This window comes from Scardinius erythrophthalmus (assembly GCF_964197995.2).
Source record: "Scardinius erythrophthalmus genome assembly, chromosome: 3".
NCBI lineage: Eukaryota > Metazoa > Chordata > Actinopteri > Cypriniformes > Leuciscidae > Scardinius > Scardinius erythrophthalmus.
Window position 1 is genome coordinate 17,185,735 of NC_138223.1, and position 22,108 is coordinate 17,207,842.

General features: G+C 40.0%; 1 protein-coding gene across 1 annotated transcript in view; it reads right to left on the reverse strand.

Moving 5' to 3' along the window:
- Window positions 1-10,897: 10,897 nt before the first annotated feature.
- The window catches only part of chrnb3a (cholinergic receptor nicotinic beta 3 subunit a), a 30,817-nt gene continuing 19,606 nt past the window's right edge, over window positions 10,898-22,108 (reverse strand). The window contains exons 3-6 of the mRNA XM_081361687.1: window positions 17,735-17,779; window positions 17,538-17,647; window positions 12,342-13,245; window positions 10,898-12,252 (exon numbers count right to left, since the gene is read on the reverse strand). Of these exons, the coding sequence (XP_081217813.1) occupies window positions 12,121-12,252; window positions 12,342-13,245; window positions 17,538-17,647; window positions 17,735-17,779 (1,191 nt within the window). The 3' untranslated portion in view covers window positions 10,898-12,120. The remainder of the gene's footprint in view (window positions 12,253-12,341; window positions 13,246-17,537; window positions 17,648-17,734; window positions 17,780-22,108) is intronic.

Below are 22,108 nucleotides of genomic sequence, written 5' to 3' on the forward strand. Positions count from 1 at the left end.
TATGGTAACAATTCATGGCAAGTTTGCCAAGTAAAATTAACCAACATTATCATATTATATAATGCTTAACTGTTCATCAGTTAAAATACAATGTAGGCACGATATGGCCTTGAGGCCATACCGTGCCAACATTGGGCCCGCCATGAAATGTAATAATGTTTGTTGTTTTACTTTAATGCTAAATGGTATTGTTGGCACAGTGTTGTTAGCCGATAATCCAATCAATGGGTTATATATACATTTTTCTGGAGAGTGGATTCAATACATTCTCTATCCAATAAATGGATAGAGAATACCAGTACAAAATGATTATCATTCAAATCCATTTGAACACTTTATTATGTTTGGTGTTAAATGATGGAAAAATTACAGTGTACTGCACTTTGCAGCCGCATGAATTGCAAACAGATTCATCACACACTGGTGCCCCGGCAGACGTTCGTTCTCACACAGGACTATGAATGAGAGAGCAGGGAATTGAATCTGACAGTCCCCAAAACCCCATCGGTGGCAGACACCGGTATGTGACCTCTCCCTCTTCTCTCCTTCTCACGACATCCACAAGCTTTGCACAACTGTCTCTCAGCATCAGACGAGAGCAGAGAGCAGTTGGGGAAAACAGACAAGCCTCATGCACTGTCAGCTTGACTCAGAGAACTAACTTTTATTCTATGAAAATGAGACAGTTTTAACTTAGCAAAACAATAAACACATTATTCTCATTGCGCTCTCTTCTTCTTGCGTCAGAAGTCATTTCCTTACTGGCATATAGCCTACAACCATGGAATCTTGCGTTCGGCTAAATACAAGTATCATATTTTAAAACATAGCCTTTGGCCATGATAGAGGTTACAGAAATGTGATGTGAGAAGTTCTCACTGGAGATATTGAAAAATTATCACACTTTCCTTTGGATTGAAAATGTGGTTTCATTTTAATCCTTTAGAACCTGTTCTACTAAAATTTTCTACACATTCATCAAGGAAACAAATGATTTTGTCTTTAGAATCATCCTGCTTTCACAAAAACATTTGAATGTGTATTATAAGATTTAATTCTTAATTTAATTATGTTTTATAAGAACAAATGTTTGTAAACAATTAAATCCACATACTAGAATGTAATATTACCAAAAAAGAAAGAGCAGATTAGATAACATAAGCTTATAAAGTACAAAAAGAAAGCGAGGGAGAAATAGAGATAGAGAGAGATGTGATCGGAAGCATTCCAGGCACAGATTAATATTAAATTACCCTTATAACCCCTCAGAAGACCCTGGACACACTATCAAGGCTTCCATATCTTTCTCCCTATCTTTACTCTTTCACCTTTCATCATATGAGAAAGAATATGAGTGTCCAGAAGATTGGAGTTAAAGCTCCAGAGATTGGAGGGCAGAAGGCGAGGAAAAAAAACATAGAAAAAGAGACAAACAGAATCTAACTTTTGTGACTGACCCTCAATCAATTCAAAAAGAAGAGATGATGAAAAAAAACCCAGTAGCTTTCTTGATTTCATTTGAAATGAAATGCATTTTTTTCAAAAATAACTTGCACTGTTGCATTTCATTTGTCAAAAGCTTACTTTATGAATGATGCAGTCCAGAATTTTTATAGAGATAAAGACGTAGCATAGTTGAGAGTATAAATGTGTCTGTGTTAATACAAACTGACATGATGTTGCTTCAGATTAAATGAGCATGCTACTTTTAGCAGATGACACTGGGTCCTTTTTAGCTATCATGTTACCATGGCACCTGATTTCTACATGATGTGAAGTTTCAACAAACAACAAACAAAACCATACGAAACACTTTCTGCCTGTATAAATCATCAGAATATACAGATACATGGAAATAAATTAGTTTTTGATTTCCTGAAAATACAAACCTGAGACACTTATAGGCAACCTATAAGACATTGCACATTATAAATGAACATTAACTTGCAAATATCAGTTAATTAAGTGATTGATCACACCAGAACACATCAATGACAGGAATGAGAGGAGAAGATTAGCTTTAACCCCTTCTGAGAGAGAATTGCAGTGTAGTTTTAACTCAGTAAAAACATTTATTTTTTAACAGATGTAAGTCAACGCTCTTTCACAAGTAATGTTGGTCATAAAGATGAATGTCATTTCCATCCAATGTCATTACAGTAGGATATGCTGCCATCTGTTGGCAAGCAATGCCTTCATTTTTTTTTTTTTTTTTCACTTGACCATAGATATCATCTTAACACATTTAATGAATAGTTATGCTCTTTTTAATTTTGCAATTTCATCTGAACGTCAACATTTATATATATATATATATATATATATATATATATATATATATATATATATATATATATATATATATATATATATATATATATATATATATATATATATATAGTGAAAATATATAATTAGACACCCCTTGGGGGAAAGAAAATGGGACAAAAGGTCCCAAATGGCATGTAGTTACTAGTTTTATAATTTTACATTTTAATACTTATTGTAATTCACTGGGTTATTATTCAGTAAATTACTGGGTTATTATTCAGTAATTACATTAGTTAGATGTACATTTCAGACATCACACTATTCATTAAAATATATAGGCTAACTGTGTGACATGAATCAATTTTAAGTGTGTGTGTGTGTGTGTGTGTGTGTGTGTGTGTGTGTGTGTGTGTGTGTGTGTGTGTGTGTGTGTGTACCTGTTTTTCTATCCCGGTGGGGACTTCAACCTGAATGCACACAGACTCATGGGGACTCGTGTTACAGTGGGGACCTAAATTGAGGTCCCCATGGGTAAACAAGCTTATAAATCATGCAGAATTAGTTTTTTTGGAAATGCAAAAATGCAGAAAGTTTTCTGTGATGGGTAGGTTTAGGGGTAGGGTTAGTGTAAGGGGACAGAATATACAGTGTGTACAGTATAAAAACCATTACGTCTATGGAGAGTCCCCACAAAGATAGTAAACCAGACATGTGTGTGTGTATGTGTGTGTGTGTGTGTGTGTGCGTTTGATTTATATTACATTGTGGGAACCAAATGGGACTTTATCCTAAAAAGTAAGCGTGAGTGCAAATGACAGATATTAAGATTTATAAAACCATATGTGCCAGTGCAAAGTTATTTTTATAAATCCCAACCGGTGGAAGATTGTACATACACACACGTGCGTTTTGTATTATGCATGGCCTCATCTGAATAAAATGTACATATGCATAATGTCATGATACAAAGGCATGATACTACTGCATTTAACAGTACTAAAAACCAACCAGCGGTCCCCACGAGGGAAATGGGTTAATAAACATACTAAATTATATTTTTTGGAAAATGTAAAAATGCAGAAAATTTTCTGTGATGAGTAGGTTTAGGGGTAGGGTTAGTGTAAGGAGATAGAATATACAGTTTGTACAGTATAAAAACCATTACGTCTATGGAGAGTCCCCACAAAGATAGTGAACCAGACGTGTGTGTGTGTGTGTGTGTGTGTGTAATAACTTTGTCTTTTTTTTTTTTAATTGCATGTGTTTAGCCGGTGCTATGACAACTGAATTAGCAAATGTTTCTATTTGTGTCCCTTAATAACACTTTGGCTGATACATCATCATCCTGCACACGCTAAATTATTTAAATGTGTACATTGTTTCCTTATCTCACCCTACAAACAGTCAAATACAACCAAACCATTTAATCATATTTATACCTTACATTTAGTGCAAAATACTGTTTTTCTAAGGACTCAAGCATACATATTCATAACATATTCATTCTGACCATTGTAACAAAGTTGTGAGAGTGGATTGTAAAGTAGGTTAGGAAAACTTGTTAAGATGTTATGAGGATTCTGATTTGAGACTGCCACAAGCACCAGTGCTGTCACACCACATAACATCTCCTCTACTGAATTATACAGGAAGAGATGAAGTCAGACTATTTAAAACCTCAGCTTGTCTGTTTTAGGTTTGTTTCAATTAAAGGAGAGGTCCATTAAGCATTTGTGTCCATTTTGTCATTACATTATTTTATAGGTAAATGTGGTAGCATTGCCTAAATTTGCATTATGCTTTATTCAAATATATTCAGAAGAGCTGAATTTAAAGGTAAATACTTTAAAAAATAAACTAATCAATTATGATTTCAATATATTTTCATGTTCTATTTTGGTCGACTTCAACATCTCATTATGGGATATCATTCTGGGATGCCCTGGCCTTTGCAAACACAATCTGTCGCACAGGCACACATCTCTTTAAGTCTCTAAATTTCTCTTATCCCATCATGAAGTTTATCTTTGGTTGTTACATTCAGTATATGGCCATTCATCTCCCTCAGAAGACCATGTTACAACCATAATGTAGTTTTACATTTTAGTACAACATATAGTATGCTGCGTTGGCTGTAGGCTTTCTGTCACAAACTGCTCTGAGACGCGAAGGTAAAGGATCCAAATGCAGTTTACTAAACAGTAATCCAAAGACGTGACCCAAATCCAGGCAAGGGTCATACACAGGCAGGCAGTCCATACAAACAAACAAACAAATCCAGAGGGTGAGAAAGGAATGGGGGGAAACAATGGAAACCACTCAGAATTGCAGATGTAACAAATAACAAGACTTCACAGATAATGAATGAGTGTACATGGTTTAAATAGGCTGAGACTAACAAGGTAATGAGACACAGGTGGATGCAATCAGGGATGATGAGTCCGGGCAGTGAGTTATGGGAAATGTAGTTGTGAGGGAATCATGATATTCTGATGTGGAGTGCCTTCTGGTGGCTTTCAAGGGCACACCAGCTGATGACCGTTACAGCTATGTTGGCTTAAACATAAAAGAAAGTATTTTTATGACATGCATTACAATGATATTTAAAATAGTCAAAAATGATTTTTGAGCAATGAATATTTTAACATAGAGAACAGCTTGTGATTTGCAAGAGCACGTGCATGGGAACTCAAAGAGAATGCACCAACAGCTCATACTTTGAAAAGAAAGGGATGCCACAACACCGTGAAATTCAGTCTACCACACACATTATCGGTTGCTATTGTCAATGATTACAGAGCCCAGATGTGGCTTGAAAACATATCTGAGGAGTTCACATGCTCTAGAAAGAAATTTTTGATGCTATGTTAATATCACTCACAGGCGAGGTGCTTTGAGATTAAAGCCTGACTATGAAGAAGCCAAAATACACTGCCAACAACACCTTGCAGTGCTGTACATTTGAATAATTTCTCTTTGATGCAATACAAAAGCATCATTCAGTAATGTAGATATAAAATACACAGTCTTCATGAATACAAAAGGCAACATGCATTCATTTTACTTCTGTAATCATATTTTGAAAGCCACTAATAAAAGTCATTGGAGAGGCAGAGTGTGTACTGATAAATCATGTACAGTAAGATTTCATGTTGACTTTAATGTGACATCAGAATAATAAATAGAAAAACAATGGATGCTTTTGAGAGGAACTAACAATATCCAAGTTGCCAGTATCTACTTATGAATAACACTTTTCTCATAAATGTAAACTGAACATTCTTCTAAAAAAAAAGTTTGGTCCCTAAACATTACACCTTAAGCATTATTTTAATTAATTTAAAGGTAAGATAGGTCATTTTTGTGTGATGTCTGCGCGAGCAGGGAGTGTGGAGGTATAAAAATACATATGCTGACAGACAGGATTGGACAAACATTTTATGGTCATATATATTCTGTGGAACGCATATATAATTAATATATAATAAACATTTAGACCACTTAACTTAGTGATTGCTATCAGGATGTGAAACCAGCATAACAGAAAATGTTTCTGGAACAAATCGTCTACCCCGCCTTTAAGGCATTGTTTCCCAACCCTGTTCCTGAAGGATATATCTCTGGTCACGGAGTCCCTACTAACGAGCTGAATCAGTTGTGCTTGATTAGGAAGAGTTTGAAAATGTGTAGTGTTGGTTTGCCTCCAGGAACAGGGTTGGGAAACACTGATTTAAGGGATGCAAATAACACTGATTTACTCAATTTACTATGCAAAATCCCAGGCTATTCTGAACCAGAGAAATGTTTCTGATGTGACAATATGGAGTAAAAGACATTAGAAAACAGGTCACTGACAAGATTATTTATTAATTGTTTTTGTACAATTAAATATTCAAACAACATAAGACTATGATACAACAACAATGACCAGAAATAAAGGAGGGTGTCATAATCCAGTCCTTGCTAATAAACAACTAGTTGTGATCAGTTAATCCCACCCATGTGCTCTTACCATTGGATCAGCAACAGTATCCATAAAGATCTAGGGCCTTGTGTGTAACACTTGGCTTAGACTTTATCCTAAAAAGTAAGCGTGAGTGCAAATGACAGATATTAAGATTTATAAAACCATATGTGCCAGTGCAAAGTTATTTTTATAAATCCCAACCGGTGGAAGATTGTACATACTGAAGAATCCAAATTTAAGAATATGTTTAAGATCTGCTGATCTTACTTCCTTACATAACATCACATGAAAAACTAAGGTGAATTACACTGTATTGGGCATTCAAGGTGAACATGATGGCATCAATTTACTGATCAGAAGTCAGCTTTAAGTCAGCTGTCTAAACATTGTAATAGTCTTTGATCTTCCAACTAAGAGTTGGACTGTGTGTGAATGTTACCTAGTCTAAGGTCTTGTGACCATTTGTTGTGTATACCATTTGGGGGGGGTGCCATTATCTCAGTTGGGGGCAATTGCCTCTATTGTCTTTAGATGATTAGATTTAGTGGTTACCTCTAAGGCTGTGTGTATGTTTAGCACCTTTAAGGACAGCCCACTGAAAGACCTATAAAGAAACCATGTAAAGTTTGTTAGCCAGAATGATTTGGGAAGAACTGCAGCCGCGTACAGCGAAGTCCTCAATAAAGAATAACTTTGTTTGAACGTGATCCCCAACGTCTCCTGGTCTCTTGCTTCGACGAAGAAAAAGTTTTCAACAATTTGCTGCCGCGACCCGGATGGAGAAACTGAAACTCAACAAAGAATGAACTTTCCAGACGGAACCTTGAAAACTTCAAGCTCAAAGATCTTAACAAAGGTGACTGAGTCCCAGACTGCATCTTGAAACTTCAAGCTCCAAAAAAATCTCAAAGACTGAATTTTTCCAGACGGAATCTTTCTCTACAAATGAAAGACTCGGTGAGTTTCACTCCATTAAAAGAACCAATGCAGACCAGTACAAATGTTTTCCTCTGCGCCGTTCAGAGAAGTAGTTAACAAACAGCTGTAGAGTTTGGTTAACTAAAGATAAGCCTCTTAAAAGTTTTCTTTTAGAGATGAAATTGATCCTCTGTTGTTGACAGGGAAGATTAACAGTTACATGTTAATATTGTGTGTATGCTCTTGCTAGAGAAGACCTATCTGTAAGCTAGAGAATTAGCTTTAGAATTAGATTAGCCTCATGTGCTAATAAGATTGTACCCTCTGTTTGCAAGACAGTAGAGAGAAGTTTTTTTAGTGTTTTGTGATTAAGTAACAAAGGAAGTCACAAAATGGTTAGAAGGAATGCTAGGCTGATACCCACGACAGAGAAAGGTGGATTAGCTAGCCCGTTATGGACAGACAATGAGTTTAAGTCCTTGTTAGGAGAATGCATGGACTCAATCGTGACTGAGGAAGTCAGATTGAATTTAACAAAGAAATTTGGCATTGATGCAGTCAAAGTTTGGTCAATTGAAGATTGTAAGAAGGTACTAGGAGCAAGTATTCGCAAGAACGATATGAAAGCTATTATCTGTTGTTACCGAGAATTTAGCTTATCCATTGCACAAGAACAAGCTCGTTGTATTGCTACGTTAAACGATCAGAACAAACAATTGCAGACTCACATGTCCTGTCTCAAGACAAAGGTGGGCCATAACAAAGCCTCAACCAAATGTGATTTAGAAGACCAACAGTCAGATGAAAGCTATCCTGATTTACAGTCTTTTGATAGTATAGAGGACAATGTCAATGCAGATGTAAATGCAGTTGAAGTGTGCGTAGCCAGACAAAAGCCTCAGGGAAAAGGTGTTGATACAGTTCCATGTGCAACCCCCATATTGCAGCCACAAGCAATCAAAACATCTTTAGGTCCTAAAGAGATTGAGAGAATTGCTGAAAGTTTGCCATCAGTGCAAAGAAATTTTTCTAAGTTTAGAAGAGCATTGATCAGCAAAATGCGGCTCTATGATATGACTCTAGCTGAAGTCACCCAGCTAATATCACAGATCTTGACTGAGTCAGAATTCAATGATTTTGAAAGTGCTGTAAATAATTCTGAACTGCAACAGGCCAGTAAAGATGAATTAAGAGAGGAAGTTGTTAAAGTGTTAAAGAACATTGTTGGACCGAAAGTGGACTGGTCAAAGCTCACTAATTGTGTACAGAAGAAGGATGAAACTGTTTGTGAGTACACAGAACGATTCTGTCAGATCGCTGCCGTTTACAGCGGAATTGCCGACACTCCAGAGAAAGTGTTAGGTCATAATGGTCCTCTAGTTCGCACATGGTCCGATGGTCTTTTGTCAGAACATAGAAATGCATTGCCTTTCTTAGATCTTACATGGTCAAATAGAACCCTGCAAGACAACTTGGACAGTTTAGCTATTTGGGAAAGAGACTTTGATGTCAAGGCAAGAGTAAAAATTGCAGCAGCATCCTTTAAGGTTAACTCAGAGAAGCCAAAGAAACGCAAAAGTCCTAGAGAAGTCAGTTGTTCTTACTGTGGCAAGCACGGACATTTTGGAAAAGAATGTCGAAAAAATAAAAATAACTTAAGACAAGTTAACAATGTTATGCAGCTCTTACTACATTTGTTTGCAACTTTGAAGCAACCCCTCCCCTCGTCACTGGACTCGTGGGTAAGCTTTTTGAGGTGTTAACAATTTGGGCTGTGATTGCTTAATCTCCCCAGTAACTTACAACAAAGATGAAAGACTTATTTTTGTTTAATAGAACAAAAGAAAAGTGACTGTCACAGTCTTTGTTTGGGGGACATTCAGAAAACTCACAGCCTTAAAATGTTATACCACAGAATATTGCAGTTAGACAACCATCCTCTGTTAATGATGTTTATTAGGACTGATGTTTCACTGGAGAATGGAGATGTGCCAATTTTCTCACACACTGTACAGTGTGCACACAACAGGGACAGAATAGGACACGGTTCAGTGAGGGCCCTGGAAAGAACTGACGCAACAGGCGTCGGGGGCCAATCCAGGGTGAAGACACTACCTCATAGGCCTTTCCCCATTTAGTCCATCCTTACCTCACTGGTCCATAGGTGTCAAATCAATTAAGAAATAGGGAAAGAATGAAACGACAACAGTAGACTCTGAAAACGATAGAACCATAGTGTTTAAACTGCTACAACCGTAGTGTTTTGAAGAAATACTGCTCTGTTTTGTTTTCTTTCTTCCTCTGTGCAGATAAACACTTGATGGCTGTTCCAAAAATCCATATGCAATGGCGTCTCACCTGCATATGAAGCCACAACCTCAAGAAGACAACTACACCCATTGCTGAACGAGCCAATCACAAAAGAAAAAAGAAAAAAATACACAACGCAGAGATAAAGAACCTTCAGTCATCCATCGATATGATCAAGACTACAAGCCTGCACCATTATCTGAGTGCTGCACCGGGTTAATGTCAAGTTAACCAACAAGCAATTTTGATCTTTCAACAAAATTACACCTCAGATGACTGAAGATAATTCTTCATGGTTCAGAAACTTGTTCACGAGAAAATTAGTTCCAACCATAAAAGAAAATGAAAAATACACAGCGCAGAGACACCACGGACCCTAATCGCATGTTCGTTTCTGTGTCAACATGCAATTACAGAAAATCAACACAGAACATGTGCGACTTATGGAAGAATGAAGTCCATGCATGAATACTGCTGGTCTGCCGTTTCTTTGTTTTATTGTGTTGCAGGTATGTGTGTATGCCATGATGTATGCCATGAGTCATCAGAGCGACTCTACATGACAAATGGACTCTACAGGAAACAGACTTCACAGCTATTCAGGCGCCATGGACTTTCAAGACTTCCACTCTTATGCTACATGGTTTTCTGTGTAATCATGTGACATTTTACACCCTGCGTCGCAGGTGTCAACAGTTATGGTTTTGAGAAGAACTATGACACTCATGTAAATCAAGGACACAACACAGAGCAAGTTATATGTGCCTGTAACTTACACAAGTTACAAGAATGAACATATGTGATGTGCCTGTAACTTACACCAGTTACAAGAATTAACTTTATGTGTTTAAATTTGTATTTTGTGAGAGTTTTTAAGAACTCTCAAACGGGGGACTGAAGAATCCAAATTTAAGAATATGTTTAAGATCTGCTGATCTTACTTCCTTACATAACATCACATGAAAAACTAAGGTGAATTACACTGTATTGGGCATTCAAGGTGAACATGATGGCATCAATTTACTGATCAGAAGTCAGCTTTAAGTCAGCTGTCTAAACATTGTAATAGTCAGGGGTTTTGTTAGCCTTTGATCTTCCAACTAAGAGTTGGACTGTGTGTGAATGTTACCTAGTCTTAGTTCTCGGGACCATTTGTGTTTATAACATTTGGGGAAGTCAGTTGGGGGCAATTACCTCTATTGTCTTTAGATGATTAGATTTAGTGGTTACCTCTAAGGCTGTGTGTATGTTTAGCACCTTTAAAGACAGCCCACTGAAAGGCCTATAAAGAAACCATGTGAAGTATGTTAGTTAGAATGATTTGGGAAGAACTGCAGCCGCGTCAACGCGAAGTCCTCAATAAAGAATAACTTTGTTTGAACGTGATCCCCAACGTCTCCTGGTCTCTTGCTTCGACGAAGAAAAAGTTTTCAACAATACACACACGTGCATTTTGTATTATGCATGGCCTCATCTGAATAAAATGTACATATGCATAATGTCATGATACAAAGGCATGATACTACTGCATTTAACAGTACTAAAAACTAGGAAAATAGATTATAGACTGTACAGTAAATATCACATGTGCTAATAAGAGAGATACTATTATAATTGATTATACTTACTAAAAGAAAAAGTTATCATCCAGACTTATAGAAAAACTTTATATTATTAGTAAAAGGAGCCCATTTCATATGAAGTGTCTTTAACAACTATGTAACATTTAAATGAATCATTTGTTACAATGCAGTTATTATGCACATACATCGTATATAAAACTCCTGCATGTAATTACAGCTGTAATTAATTTGTGTAATTACATTTAGAATTACATTGTTGACACATTCCTTCCACATTAACCAGCCCTTAAACCTAATCATACCTCGAAACCTTACCCTAACCTTACCTGTATGTGTTTGCATTACAACATGAAAACAATAACTACATGGTACCTAACATTTATTATTATTATTGATGATGGCGATGTAAACATAGTAGTCAAAGACACCTAATACAAAATGTGAGCAGTAAGATTAATATACGTTTAAGCCTGGATGGTGATCATTTCTGATTTAAACTCCATACAGATTGCATTTTAATTCCAAAAGTGGTGAATCAAATTAAAAAGCGGTGCAAATAGGTTTGTTACAGTAAAATATTATGTACATAGACAGTGGGCACATTAAACCTGTAAATATTTGGTAAATTATTTTTATAAATAATTTTATAAATAAATGAATCTGAAAGCAAAATGAGAAGCCTAAGACACGTGGTTTCACCTCTTATATCACAATAAAGTCAAATTATTGAAGATCTTTAAAACCATGATCCCCTCAAAGTGATTATACACAGATCCAAACCCCTCTAACTGTATCAGCTGCCTCTTAGTTACATGTTTAATGGGAAGAAGATTCCTAAACTTCATTTCAGCTGAGTTTTGCTATTTTCAGTCTAACTATTAAACACAGCATCTAGGAGGGAGAGAGAGAAGCTGAATGCGGCAATTGCAGCGGATTACAGATGTGGCTAGGTCAGAAAAGGACTTTTAGAAGGATTACTGTAGTGTTGTGGGAACTACATATATTTCAAAGGGGTCATAAGAATGCTATTTTGAGAAAAAGAGATTTGGTAGGCTGAACACTTGTGGGTTTTTACGATGAGCTGAGGTACATCCGCACAGCCGGGTAGAAGATGAGGATTGTCCCAAGCACAGAAACTGTGAGAAAGGCCCATAGGAAGATCCGGTCCAACACCTGAGCCACAAACTTCCAGTCCTGAACGACCTGAGAAACAAACAGACCCAAATACCCTAAATACACAGTATAAAGCAAGCACTTATTATCAATAATTTGAAAATTGATTTGAGTGGTACCTCTCTGATGAAGTGTTCCTTCTTGATGTGTCTGGAAATGTAGTGCACTGAGTTAGTGGCTTTCTCCAACAGGGCAATCCAGGCCTGGTTATCATCTTCCTTTAACCCCCCTCGTCCACCTCCGGCACTCTTCTGTTGCCCTTTTTTCATCCCTCGTTTTGGCTCTGGGCTCCTTAGCTCGATGTCTGGGTACTGATACCGATCAGAGTGCCCCCTCATGCAGAGCAGTCTGGGTAATCTCTGGAGGAAAAGACTCTTAACCCATGGTGCCATGGGATGGTATGTGGCAGAAGAACGGTGATGGACATTGATGACAAAGACAGTTACAATGATCGAGAATGTGACGAATATCATGATAAAAAGCAGATACTCTCCTATCAGAGGAATAACTTTAGAGGAAGATGGGATGATCTCTTCAATGACGAGAAGAAACACAGTGAGAGACACAAGGACGGATGTGGAGAGGGAAAGCTTTTCTCCTTCATCCGAGGGAAGGTAGAAGACCAGCACGGTAAGAAATGACAGGCCGAGACATGGGATGATGAGAAAGAGTGTGTAAAAGAGAGGGAGACGCTTCATTATGAACGAATATGTGACGAAGGGATAGGAGTAAATGCCGTCATGCCGACTGCCCCTCTGGCCGGTGGCATTCAGTATTTCCCATTCGCCATTGTCAAAGAAGTCTTTACGGTCTACGTATGCATCTAGCAGGGTCAGGTCCACCATAGTGCCATCGTATGTCCATGATCCAAACTTCATTGAGCAGTTCTGCCTGTCGAAGGGGAAAAAGGTGACATCCATGGTACAGGCGGATTTATAGCTGGCAGGAGGAGTCCACATGATGGTACCATTAGACCTTACAATGGCTTTGGTCATTAGAGACCCTTCAAACCGGCCATCAGCACTAAGAGAGATAGAGAGAGAGAGAGAAAGAGAGAGAGAGAGAGAGAGAGAGAGAGATAGAGAGAGATAGATAGAGAGAGAGAGAGAGAGAGAGAGAGAGAGAGAGAGAGAGAGAGAGAGAGAGAGAGAGAGAGAGAGAGAGAGAGAGAGAGAGAGAGAGAGAGAGAGAGAGAGAGAGAGAGAGAGATGATACATTTCACATTTTTTTATGAAAATGTGAGTAGTTATTGCCCATGCAAATTTCAATGCTGCAATGCTCAGAGGTTCTGGACATTGCAGAAACACTTTATATTAAGTATATATACAGTAATAAAGTATGTACAAATCATTTGCATACTATTAATTTATAGTTTATATATTGTAGTTTCTACATTATTAATATATTAATTGACTATATACAAATAGTGTGCTCTTCATTCATTGTCACTGTAATTACCAATTTTTTTTAATTAACTCATAAATAATTAAATAACTTATTAACCATATATAAATGTTTAGTATTGCAAACCAGTAGTTTAAAGGGAGTTGTTAATTGTTATCAGGAGTAAATAGTTCTCATTTTAGGTTAGGTCAGAAAATGTCATTAATTAACCTTTATTGGACATTAATTGCATTCATATTAAGTGTTTAAGTGTACTTTATAGGGACTTTCCATAGAAATAAAGATTGTACAAACTGTATATTCTATCCTCTAACACTAACTGATGTATTTTAACGACGTGATCTCATGAGTATTTTTTTTTTACCACACATATTTACTTACATTCGCATAAACACAAAAACATAGTGTATTGACAGCATACAATACATACAATACATCCCTTAAGGTACAAGGTTAAGGGATCATAGTGAAGGGGTTGGATTCTGGAATCCACTGTCGCTTACTCGCTTCAATACATATCCTTTGAGTGATTTGTTGTTGAGAGAAGCACCCAACACATCATGTTAAAACATATACTTACTGTTCTAGCTGACCCTAACAGCCTAGGTCACTCAGGCCCGTCTCATACGTGACCAATTCTTAGTTCAAGCATTTACTTAACTTTTCATCTTCAATCACTAGAGAATAATGACAAATATTGTCTGAACCTCTTACTGAGAGAAAGTATATCTCATCAGTAATGTTTTAGGAAAGTTTCCTGATCGGAGCTAGAGCTCAACCAACTCTAACCTTGAAGAAGCTGTGTGTCTGTGGGTGTGCGTGTTTGTCAGTACCCTTTTGTTATAGGACCTGATGTTCGTGAGGTGAGCAACTGGCCCCCAGGGGAGATGAAATGACCATCTGACAGACAAACTGGAGCCAAGAAACTCAGATTTGTGACCTCAGGGTAGAGGTCTGCATTCCCGCGGCTGTCCCGCGGGATCCGCGGGACCCGACCAGATATTTTGCGCCGCGGGATTAAATTTCCGACTAAAAAACGGTAGCGGTCGGTAACTCTGGTGTAATTTGAACGGGAGCGGTCGGTCATTCAATATCACGTTCCCGACGCCGACGTTCTTTCAGAACAGCATATCTTCGCTTTACCTAATCTTAATCTTATCGACCAACAGGGTCTGCCATGTAGGCTAATCAGGACCGTTATGCACGCGCTGCACGCACGGACCAGTAACGGTTCTTTCTGTCATGCATTGATTGTATTTGCCTAACAGCAAAATGTTACGAATTTTGATAATACGAATAAAAATAATAGCCTACACTTCTTTTTTTTCGCTGCGATATTTTTTCCCCTACTACTGTCTGCAGCAAAATGTTAAATTTTGTATATTGACAAGGCGAATAAAATAATAATAAAAAAATGTTTGTGCAGACTACATTTTTATTTTCTCTGTGAAAATGTAGGCTACATGTGAAATTCTGGGAGATCTATATTAAAGCGGGATGGTCGGGTCGGGAAGAAAATTATTCTAAGCAGACAGCGGGTGAACAAATAGTGTATATATAGCGGGAACGGGTGGGTGCGGGATATAACCCCAGCGGGAGCGGGCGGGAGCGGGACCTAAAAAACAGTCCCGCGCAGACCTCTACCTCAGGGATCCTGGGTGTCATCCAGATAATCAATGGAGATATGCTTCTGACTAACAGCCCATATGTGGAAGTTTATCTGTCTTAACCAATCAGAATCATTCAACCTGACGTGATGACGTAGTTTAGTGACCTGTGTTAGAGTATAATTGCTGCTGTATTGAGTGTGTACGCAGAGCGACCCACAAACTTCTTGCGAGTGTGAAGCTGACTTCTGCTGATGAAACAGCAAACTATTCTTCAGTAAAATTTTCTTCAGTTGATTTCAACTCTGACTCCTGGTCTTATATCTGGTCCTGGGTCTTAACTGTAAGTTCTCCAACAATAGCTTAATGTATTTGCAAACATTTTAAGGAACACTTAATACTAATGCAATTAATGTCCAATAAAGGTTTTTTTGATTTTCTGTGACTTAATCTAAAGTGAGAACTATTTATGGTTAATAAGTTGTTAAAGCATAAAAAAACATTATCTAACTCTTTAAATATGAGCTAATTAAACAATATTCATTTTGTTAATTTCAGTGACCGAATGAAGAACTCACTATAGAGCTGGTAAGTCCCACCCCTTCCGCTAATCCCACTGGACCTCTAGGTTGAAAAATCGTCAATGCAAGTGAATGGGAGAAAATAATTATTTTCTGGTCCCGTTTGAATTTTATCATGAATGTGAACATATGTTGTCTGTGAATTTTTTATATAACTTTTCGTGTAAAGAATGCTACAATTTAGCGGGTAGAAGTTTGATACGGTTAGACTTTGTGTGAGAGCACTTTGGGGACTACAACTCTTCGCTGCTTTCGACGCGTTTGAAACGTCAACACCACTAGCACACGGACACTAGCTCACGGATCCCGCTAAACATGGCTGTGTCTTTGGTGCACTTCACCGCCTTCTTTCAGGGAGAGGACAAAATCGTTGAGGTTGGTGAAAACCACGGGTAAGTCAACTTTATGGGGTGACGTCACATAGGCGACATGTAGTCTTTCTGGTTATGTCTTTTCCACAACTGCTAGCCGAAGAATCCTACCATATACTGTCAAACTCGTAACATGAAAAGTTATATAAAAAATTCACAGACAACATATGTTCACATTCATGGCACAATTCAAACGGGACCAGAAAATAATTATTTTCTCCCATTCACTTGCATTGACGATTTTTCAACCTAGAGGTCCACTTGGGGTTTTACGGATGGGCGGGACTTACCAGCTCTATAGAGACTACAATATATAAACTATGAATTTACAATAAAATAATAGTTTACAAAATATTTGTAAGTACTTTATTATTATATACATACTGTAAAATGTTACCGATATGGCTAAGTTGTGAGTTACATTGCTACTGTATGCTGCTGCTGCTAGGGTATTCTAAATGGGTTAGTAAATTAGATTATTGTGTATGTATCTGGAAAGAACAATAATGGTGTCAGATGGAGCAGTTACAAAAATATTATAATTAATAAATAAATCAATTTTTCAATTTCCATTCCATTTCTACTCTTCTAATAAGTATTTGCATTTTTTGCCTATTTGAATATGTTATATATCATTAGACATGATGTTATGGTGTCCTGGAAGGTCCTGAGGAGATACTTTCATAAAAACTTCATAAAATTGTCTGACGCAGTGTTTCTCAACCTTTTGTTTCTCAACCATCTTTATTATTTTTAATAAATAAATAAACAATGTAATTTTATTGTTTCTATTTAATAATTAAAATGTATTATGAATAAAATAGTTATAAATATAAAATATTGAAAAATCCTGCTTTTTAATTTTGCTGGATATTGGCAATATTTGCTTTCCTGGTACAGTTTTTCTATGTCTGCTATGCTTGAAATAAACTCTTCCAGCCTCAGTTACAACTACAGTTTTTAGATGTTGTTCACGGGCAGCCAATGAAGACCATAGGCTGGCATTATGCACGTTTGTTGCAAATCTACGCAGGAAGTAAAGCCTGGAATCACTGACAACTTGTTTCAGGCACTTGGTTTCAGAATCGGTGGTTTCTTTCAGGAGACAATAGCTCCATTTATTGTGTGCCTTTTGATCTTTCTTCAAAGCTATATAAGACACTAAATGTAAGGTAATATCAGAAAAAGCATAACAGTGTGCTTTAAATACAAATTGAGTGTCATCTAGAACAAGCAAACAGAAACTGGCCAATTGTAGTCCAATTAACATTAGATGAAGCCAAGACACAACTGCATTATCTAATATGACCTGTATGACATTACATATGTATAAGAGGTCATAAAAAACTTACTTCTCATAAAGAACGATGTCTGGTAGCCAGATAGATTCTGAGGGCACTCTGATGGATGTGATTCCACCATAATCTTCTGGATTCCAGCGAAGCTTAGCATCTGTCCACTCCTACAAGAAATGAATTACCGGTAAGCATGAATCAAGAAGGTATTTTGGGACATACTTAAAAATGAAAGCCAAATTTCTTTGGGTTACCTGCCACAACCAGACATTTGTAGTCATTAGTTGGTTCTTTTCATCCTGAAGACAGAAATTAAGAAAATACACAATGAAAGGTGAAAAAACGTCGATAGTTGCTAAAATACGTTTACACCGTACATGAGCTTGAACCACATAACATGTTTTAAATGAACCCGAATGCACTATTTCTCTCAAAGCTTTAAAATCTATCACTATTGACCTACTTGTGTAATTCAGAGGATTAACTCAACTGTGCTATTTATATATGCAGCTCAAAAGATAGTATTTTATGTCTTTTGTTTCATTTAATTAAAATTCAGACCCTGAATAGGAACCAATATACTGAGACACATCTGTTAAATAAGAATGGTGTGAAAATCAATTGTTCCCACAGTGTTCAGTGTTTCACCAACCAGAAAATGTATACTGTCAAATCGTGACAACAAGGTGAGTGCTGAATATCATGTTGATTACAAGATATGACCATCAGGTGGCTCTGCAGGACAAATATATATAGGATGTGCCTGAATCCTTAAAAAAAACCTTGCTGCCTCACTGCTCAGACTAAACAGGCTTCCAACAAAGCACCATATTGTCACGCTGATTATCCTGGTTATGTCTACAGTAAGGTTTAGACATAATTAAGCAAATATTTAGTGACTAAAATATGTACAAAATTTAAGTTAAAGTTAGGACAAATGTACATTTATAAATTATTTTAATAATTAAATTCCTCATCGTGTGCCATTTTTATTATTTCCACAAACCACTGAAAAACATGGACAGGATTGTGGGGTATCATCATTTGGACAGCTTACGACGTCCTGCTGGCATAGGCCACATTTTCAACACCCAGAGTTCTACTCTATGTGAATGAAAGGTTTTAAAGGGATAGTTCGCCCAAAAATCTTTGCGGTATGATCAAATTTACAAGTTGAGCACATATGAACTCCGCAATAAAATTGTAACTGCCAGTGAGAAACGTCTCGGTTACGGATGTAACCCTCGTTCCCTGAGTAGGGAACGGAGACGTTACGTCGGATGACGATGATTGGGGTTTCGCTTAGAAAGCCTCTCACCTTCGAGTATATAAAACGAGCCAATGGCAATGAAATGCCATGGGTCTGCGGAATTTGCATAGCGTATCTCCGCCCACCGCAGGGGGTATATAAGGAAGTACGCTGCAATATGCAGATATGTCTTCGCTGAGGAGCCGAGACTGAACTCAGGCGTTTTTCAGCGATACAGCGGAAGTGGCAGGAAGACGTAACGTCTCCGTTCCCTACTCAGGGAACGAGGGTTACATCCGTAACCGAGACGTTCCCTTTCGTGGTCACTCCGAGTTACGTCGGATGACGACGATTGGGGTTCCAGTCTAATCACGCCACCTCGGCTGTCATCCAGTGCCCTGCGTAAGTCTGAGCTCCCTGTTGTGAGAATAGCACGAACGAAGGAGTCCTACTTAACACAGGAATACCAAGGTACACTGGGAAGCATATCTCAGGAGAAATATGCAATTATGCCCAACCATTAAGGGGGGGACTTGAGAGACACATATGACCCAGAGGGATGCATATGGGGTATCACTGAGGTGTCCAGCCGCAGGTGGAATATTTAAACCCCAGGGTTGGCAAGGTGGCTTGCCAAGGGAAAGACACACGCTCAAAAGAGACTTATAGTGGAATACACATGTGGGGGTCGCCCAAAGGGGGGACCATGCACATGGAGGCACCTAGTCAAGCGCAAGAGCTGTGTTATGGCAGATTGGCATAACTCAGGCGTTGACGTAACCAGTGCTGGAGGAACTCAGAGCTTATCAGACTCACCTGAGAAGATGATCGCACGTATCCCGTCCGTGGAGAGGAATGGCGAGCAAGCGAAGACACCTGAGCAGAATCTAGTACCGGCTGGTTGAAGCGAGTACATGAGAAGAAACTGGCTCTACTCGGAGATTATAGAATCTCTCGAATGTGTTGGGTGTCGCCCAGCCTGCAGCTCTACAAATGTCTGTTAGCGAGGTGCCATGCGCTAGAGCCCAAGAAGAAGCCACACTACGAGTGGAGTGGGCTTTCACACCAAGGGGGCATTGACGACCTTGCTGCTGGTATGCCAAAGCAATGGTATCCACTATCCAGTGAGATAACCTTTGCTTTGAGAGAGCCTTTCCCTTCAGCTTCCCACCATAACAGACAAAGAGCTGGTCTGAGGTCCTGAAACACCGCGTTCTGTCTACGTAAGCACGAAGGGCGCGTACTGGACAGAGCAGTGCCAAGGCTGGGTCTGCCTCCTCCAAGGGCAGCGCTTGCAGGTTCACTACCTGTTCTCGAAAGGGTGTGGTAGGAACCTTGGGCACGTATCCAAGCCGGGGTCTCAGGATCACGTGAGAGTTAGCCGGCCCGAATTCCAGGCACGCTTCGTCAACCGAAAATGCCTGCAGGTCCCCTACCCTCTTGCTGGAGGCCAATGCAACCAGGAGCGCTGTCTACATAGACAGGAACTTAAGCTCCACTGATTGCAAAGGCTCAAATGGAGCACTCTGCAGGGCAGTTAGAACCACTGAGAGGTCCCAAGAGGGTACGAGGGGAGGACGAGGAGGATTTAGTCTCCTCGCTCCCCTCAGGAACCTGACGATCAGATCGTGCTTCCCCAAAGACTTACCATCGACTGCTTCGTGATGTGCGGCAATGGCGGCAACATACACTTTCAGGGTGGAGGGAGACAGCCTTCGCTCCAACCCTTCTTGCAGGAAGGAAAGCACGACACTGATCGGGCATTTCGTGGGTTCTTGATGTTTAGAAGAACACCAGTTGACGAAGAGGTTCCACTTCAACGCATAGGCATGTCTCGTGGACGATGCTCTAGCGGAAGTGATGGTAGCCACCACCGCAGGTGGTAGGGTACTCAAACCTGCCTCGTCCCGTCCAGGAGCCACACGTGGAGGTTCCAAAGATCGGGACGAGGGTGCCATAAGGTGCCCCGTCCCTGAGAAAGGAGGTCCTTCCTCAGAGGAATTGGCCAGGGAGGTGCTGTCGCGAGGAGTACTAGTTCGGAGAACCAGGTCCGGTTGTGCCAATACGGGGCAACCAAAATGACCTGCTCCTCGTCCTCCCTGATCTTGCGCAAGGTCTGCGCAAGGAGGCTCACTGGGGGAAACGCATACTTGCGTAGGCCCCGCGGCCAGCTGTGCGCCAGTGCATCCGTGCCGAGCGTGCCCTCGGTCAGGGAATAAAACAGGTCGCAATGGGACGAGTCGTGGGAGGCAAACAGGTCTACCTGTGCGTCGCCGAACTGATCCCAAATCAGCTGGACCGTCTGGGGATGGAGCCGCCATTCTCCAGCGAGAGGCCGAACTCGAGACAGCTCGTCGGCCGCCTGGTTCAGGTGTCCCGGGATATAAATGGCTCGAAGCGACCTCAGATGCTTCTGACTCCATATGAGGAGGTGGCGAGCGAGTTGCGACATACGGCGGGAGCGTAGACCACCTTGTTGGTTGATGTACGCTACTGTTGCGGTATTGTCTGATCGGACTAGTACGTGCTGACCCCTGAGCAGCGCATGGAAGCGGTGCAGGGCGAGACGTACAGCCAGCAACTCGAGACAATTGACATGCCAAAGGCGCTGGGGTCCTGTCCAGGAGCCCGCGGCAGCATGACCATTGCACATGGCGCCCCAGCCCGTGGTGGAGGCATCTGTTGATACAACAACATGCCGGGAAACTCGCTCTAAGGGCACTACGGCCCGTAGAAAATTGAGGTTCGTCCACGGGGTGAAGGTCTGACGGCAGGCTGGAGTCACTGGGACTTGGAGCGTGCCGTGTTGCCATGCCCACCTCAGGACTCGATCGCGAAGCCAAAGCTGAAGCGGTCTCATATGAAGCAATCCCAGCGGCGTTGCTGCGGCTGCGGATGCCATATGCCCCAGGAGCGTCTGAAATAGTTTCAGTGGAACCGCACTCTTGCCCTCGAATTGGCGAAGACAAGTCAGCAGTGACTGCGCGCGCTCGCTCGTAAGCTGCGCGCACATGGCGACCGAGTCGATCTCCATACCGAGAAAAGAGATCCTCTGCACGGGGCAGAGTTTGCTCTTCTCCCAGTTGACCCGAAGGCCCAGACGAGCTAAGTGCCGGAGCACTAGGTCCCTGTGTTCGCAAACCTGGCCTCGAGAGTGAGCTAGGATTAGCCAGTCGTCGATATAGTTCAGGATGCGAACCCCGTGTTCGCGGAGGGGAACAAGGGCTGCCTCGACGACCTTCGTAAAGACGCGAGGAGACAGGGCTAGCCCGAAAGGGAGAACCGCGTACTGGTATGCCTGCCCCTTGAAAGCAAACCGTAGAAACGGTCTGTGTCGAGGTAAAATGGAGACATGGAAGTAGGCGTCCTTCAGGTCGAT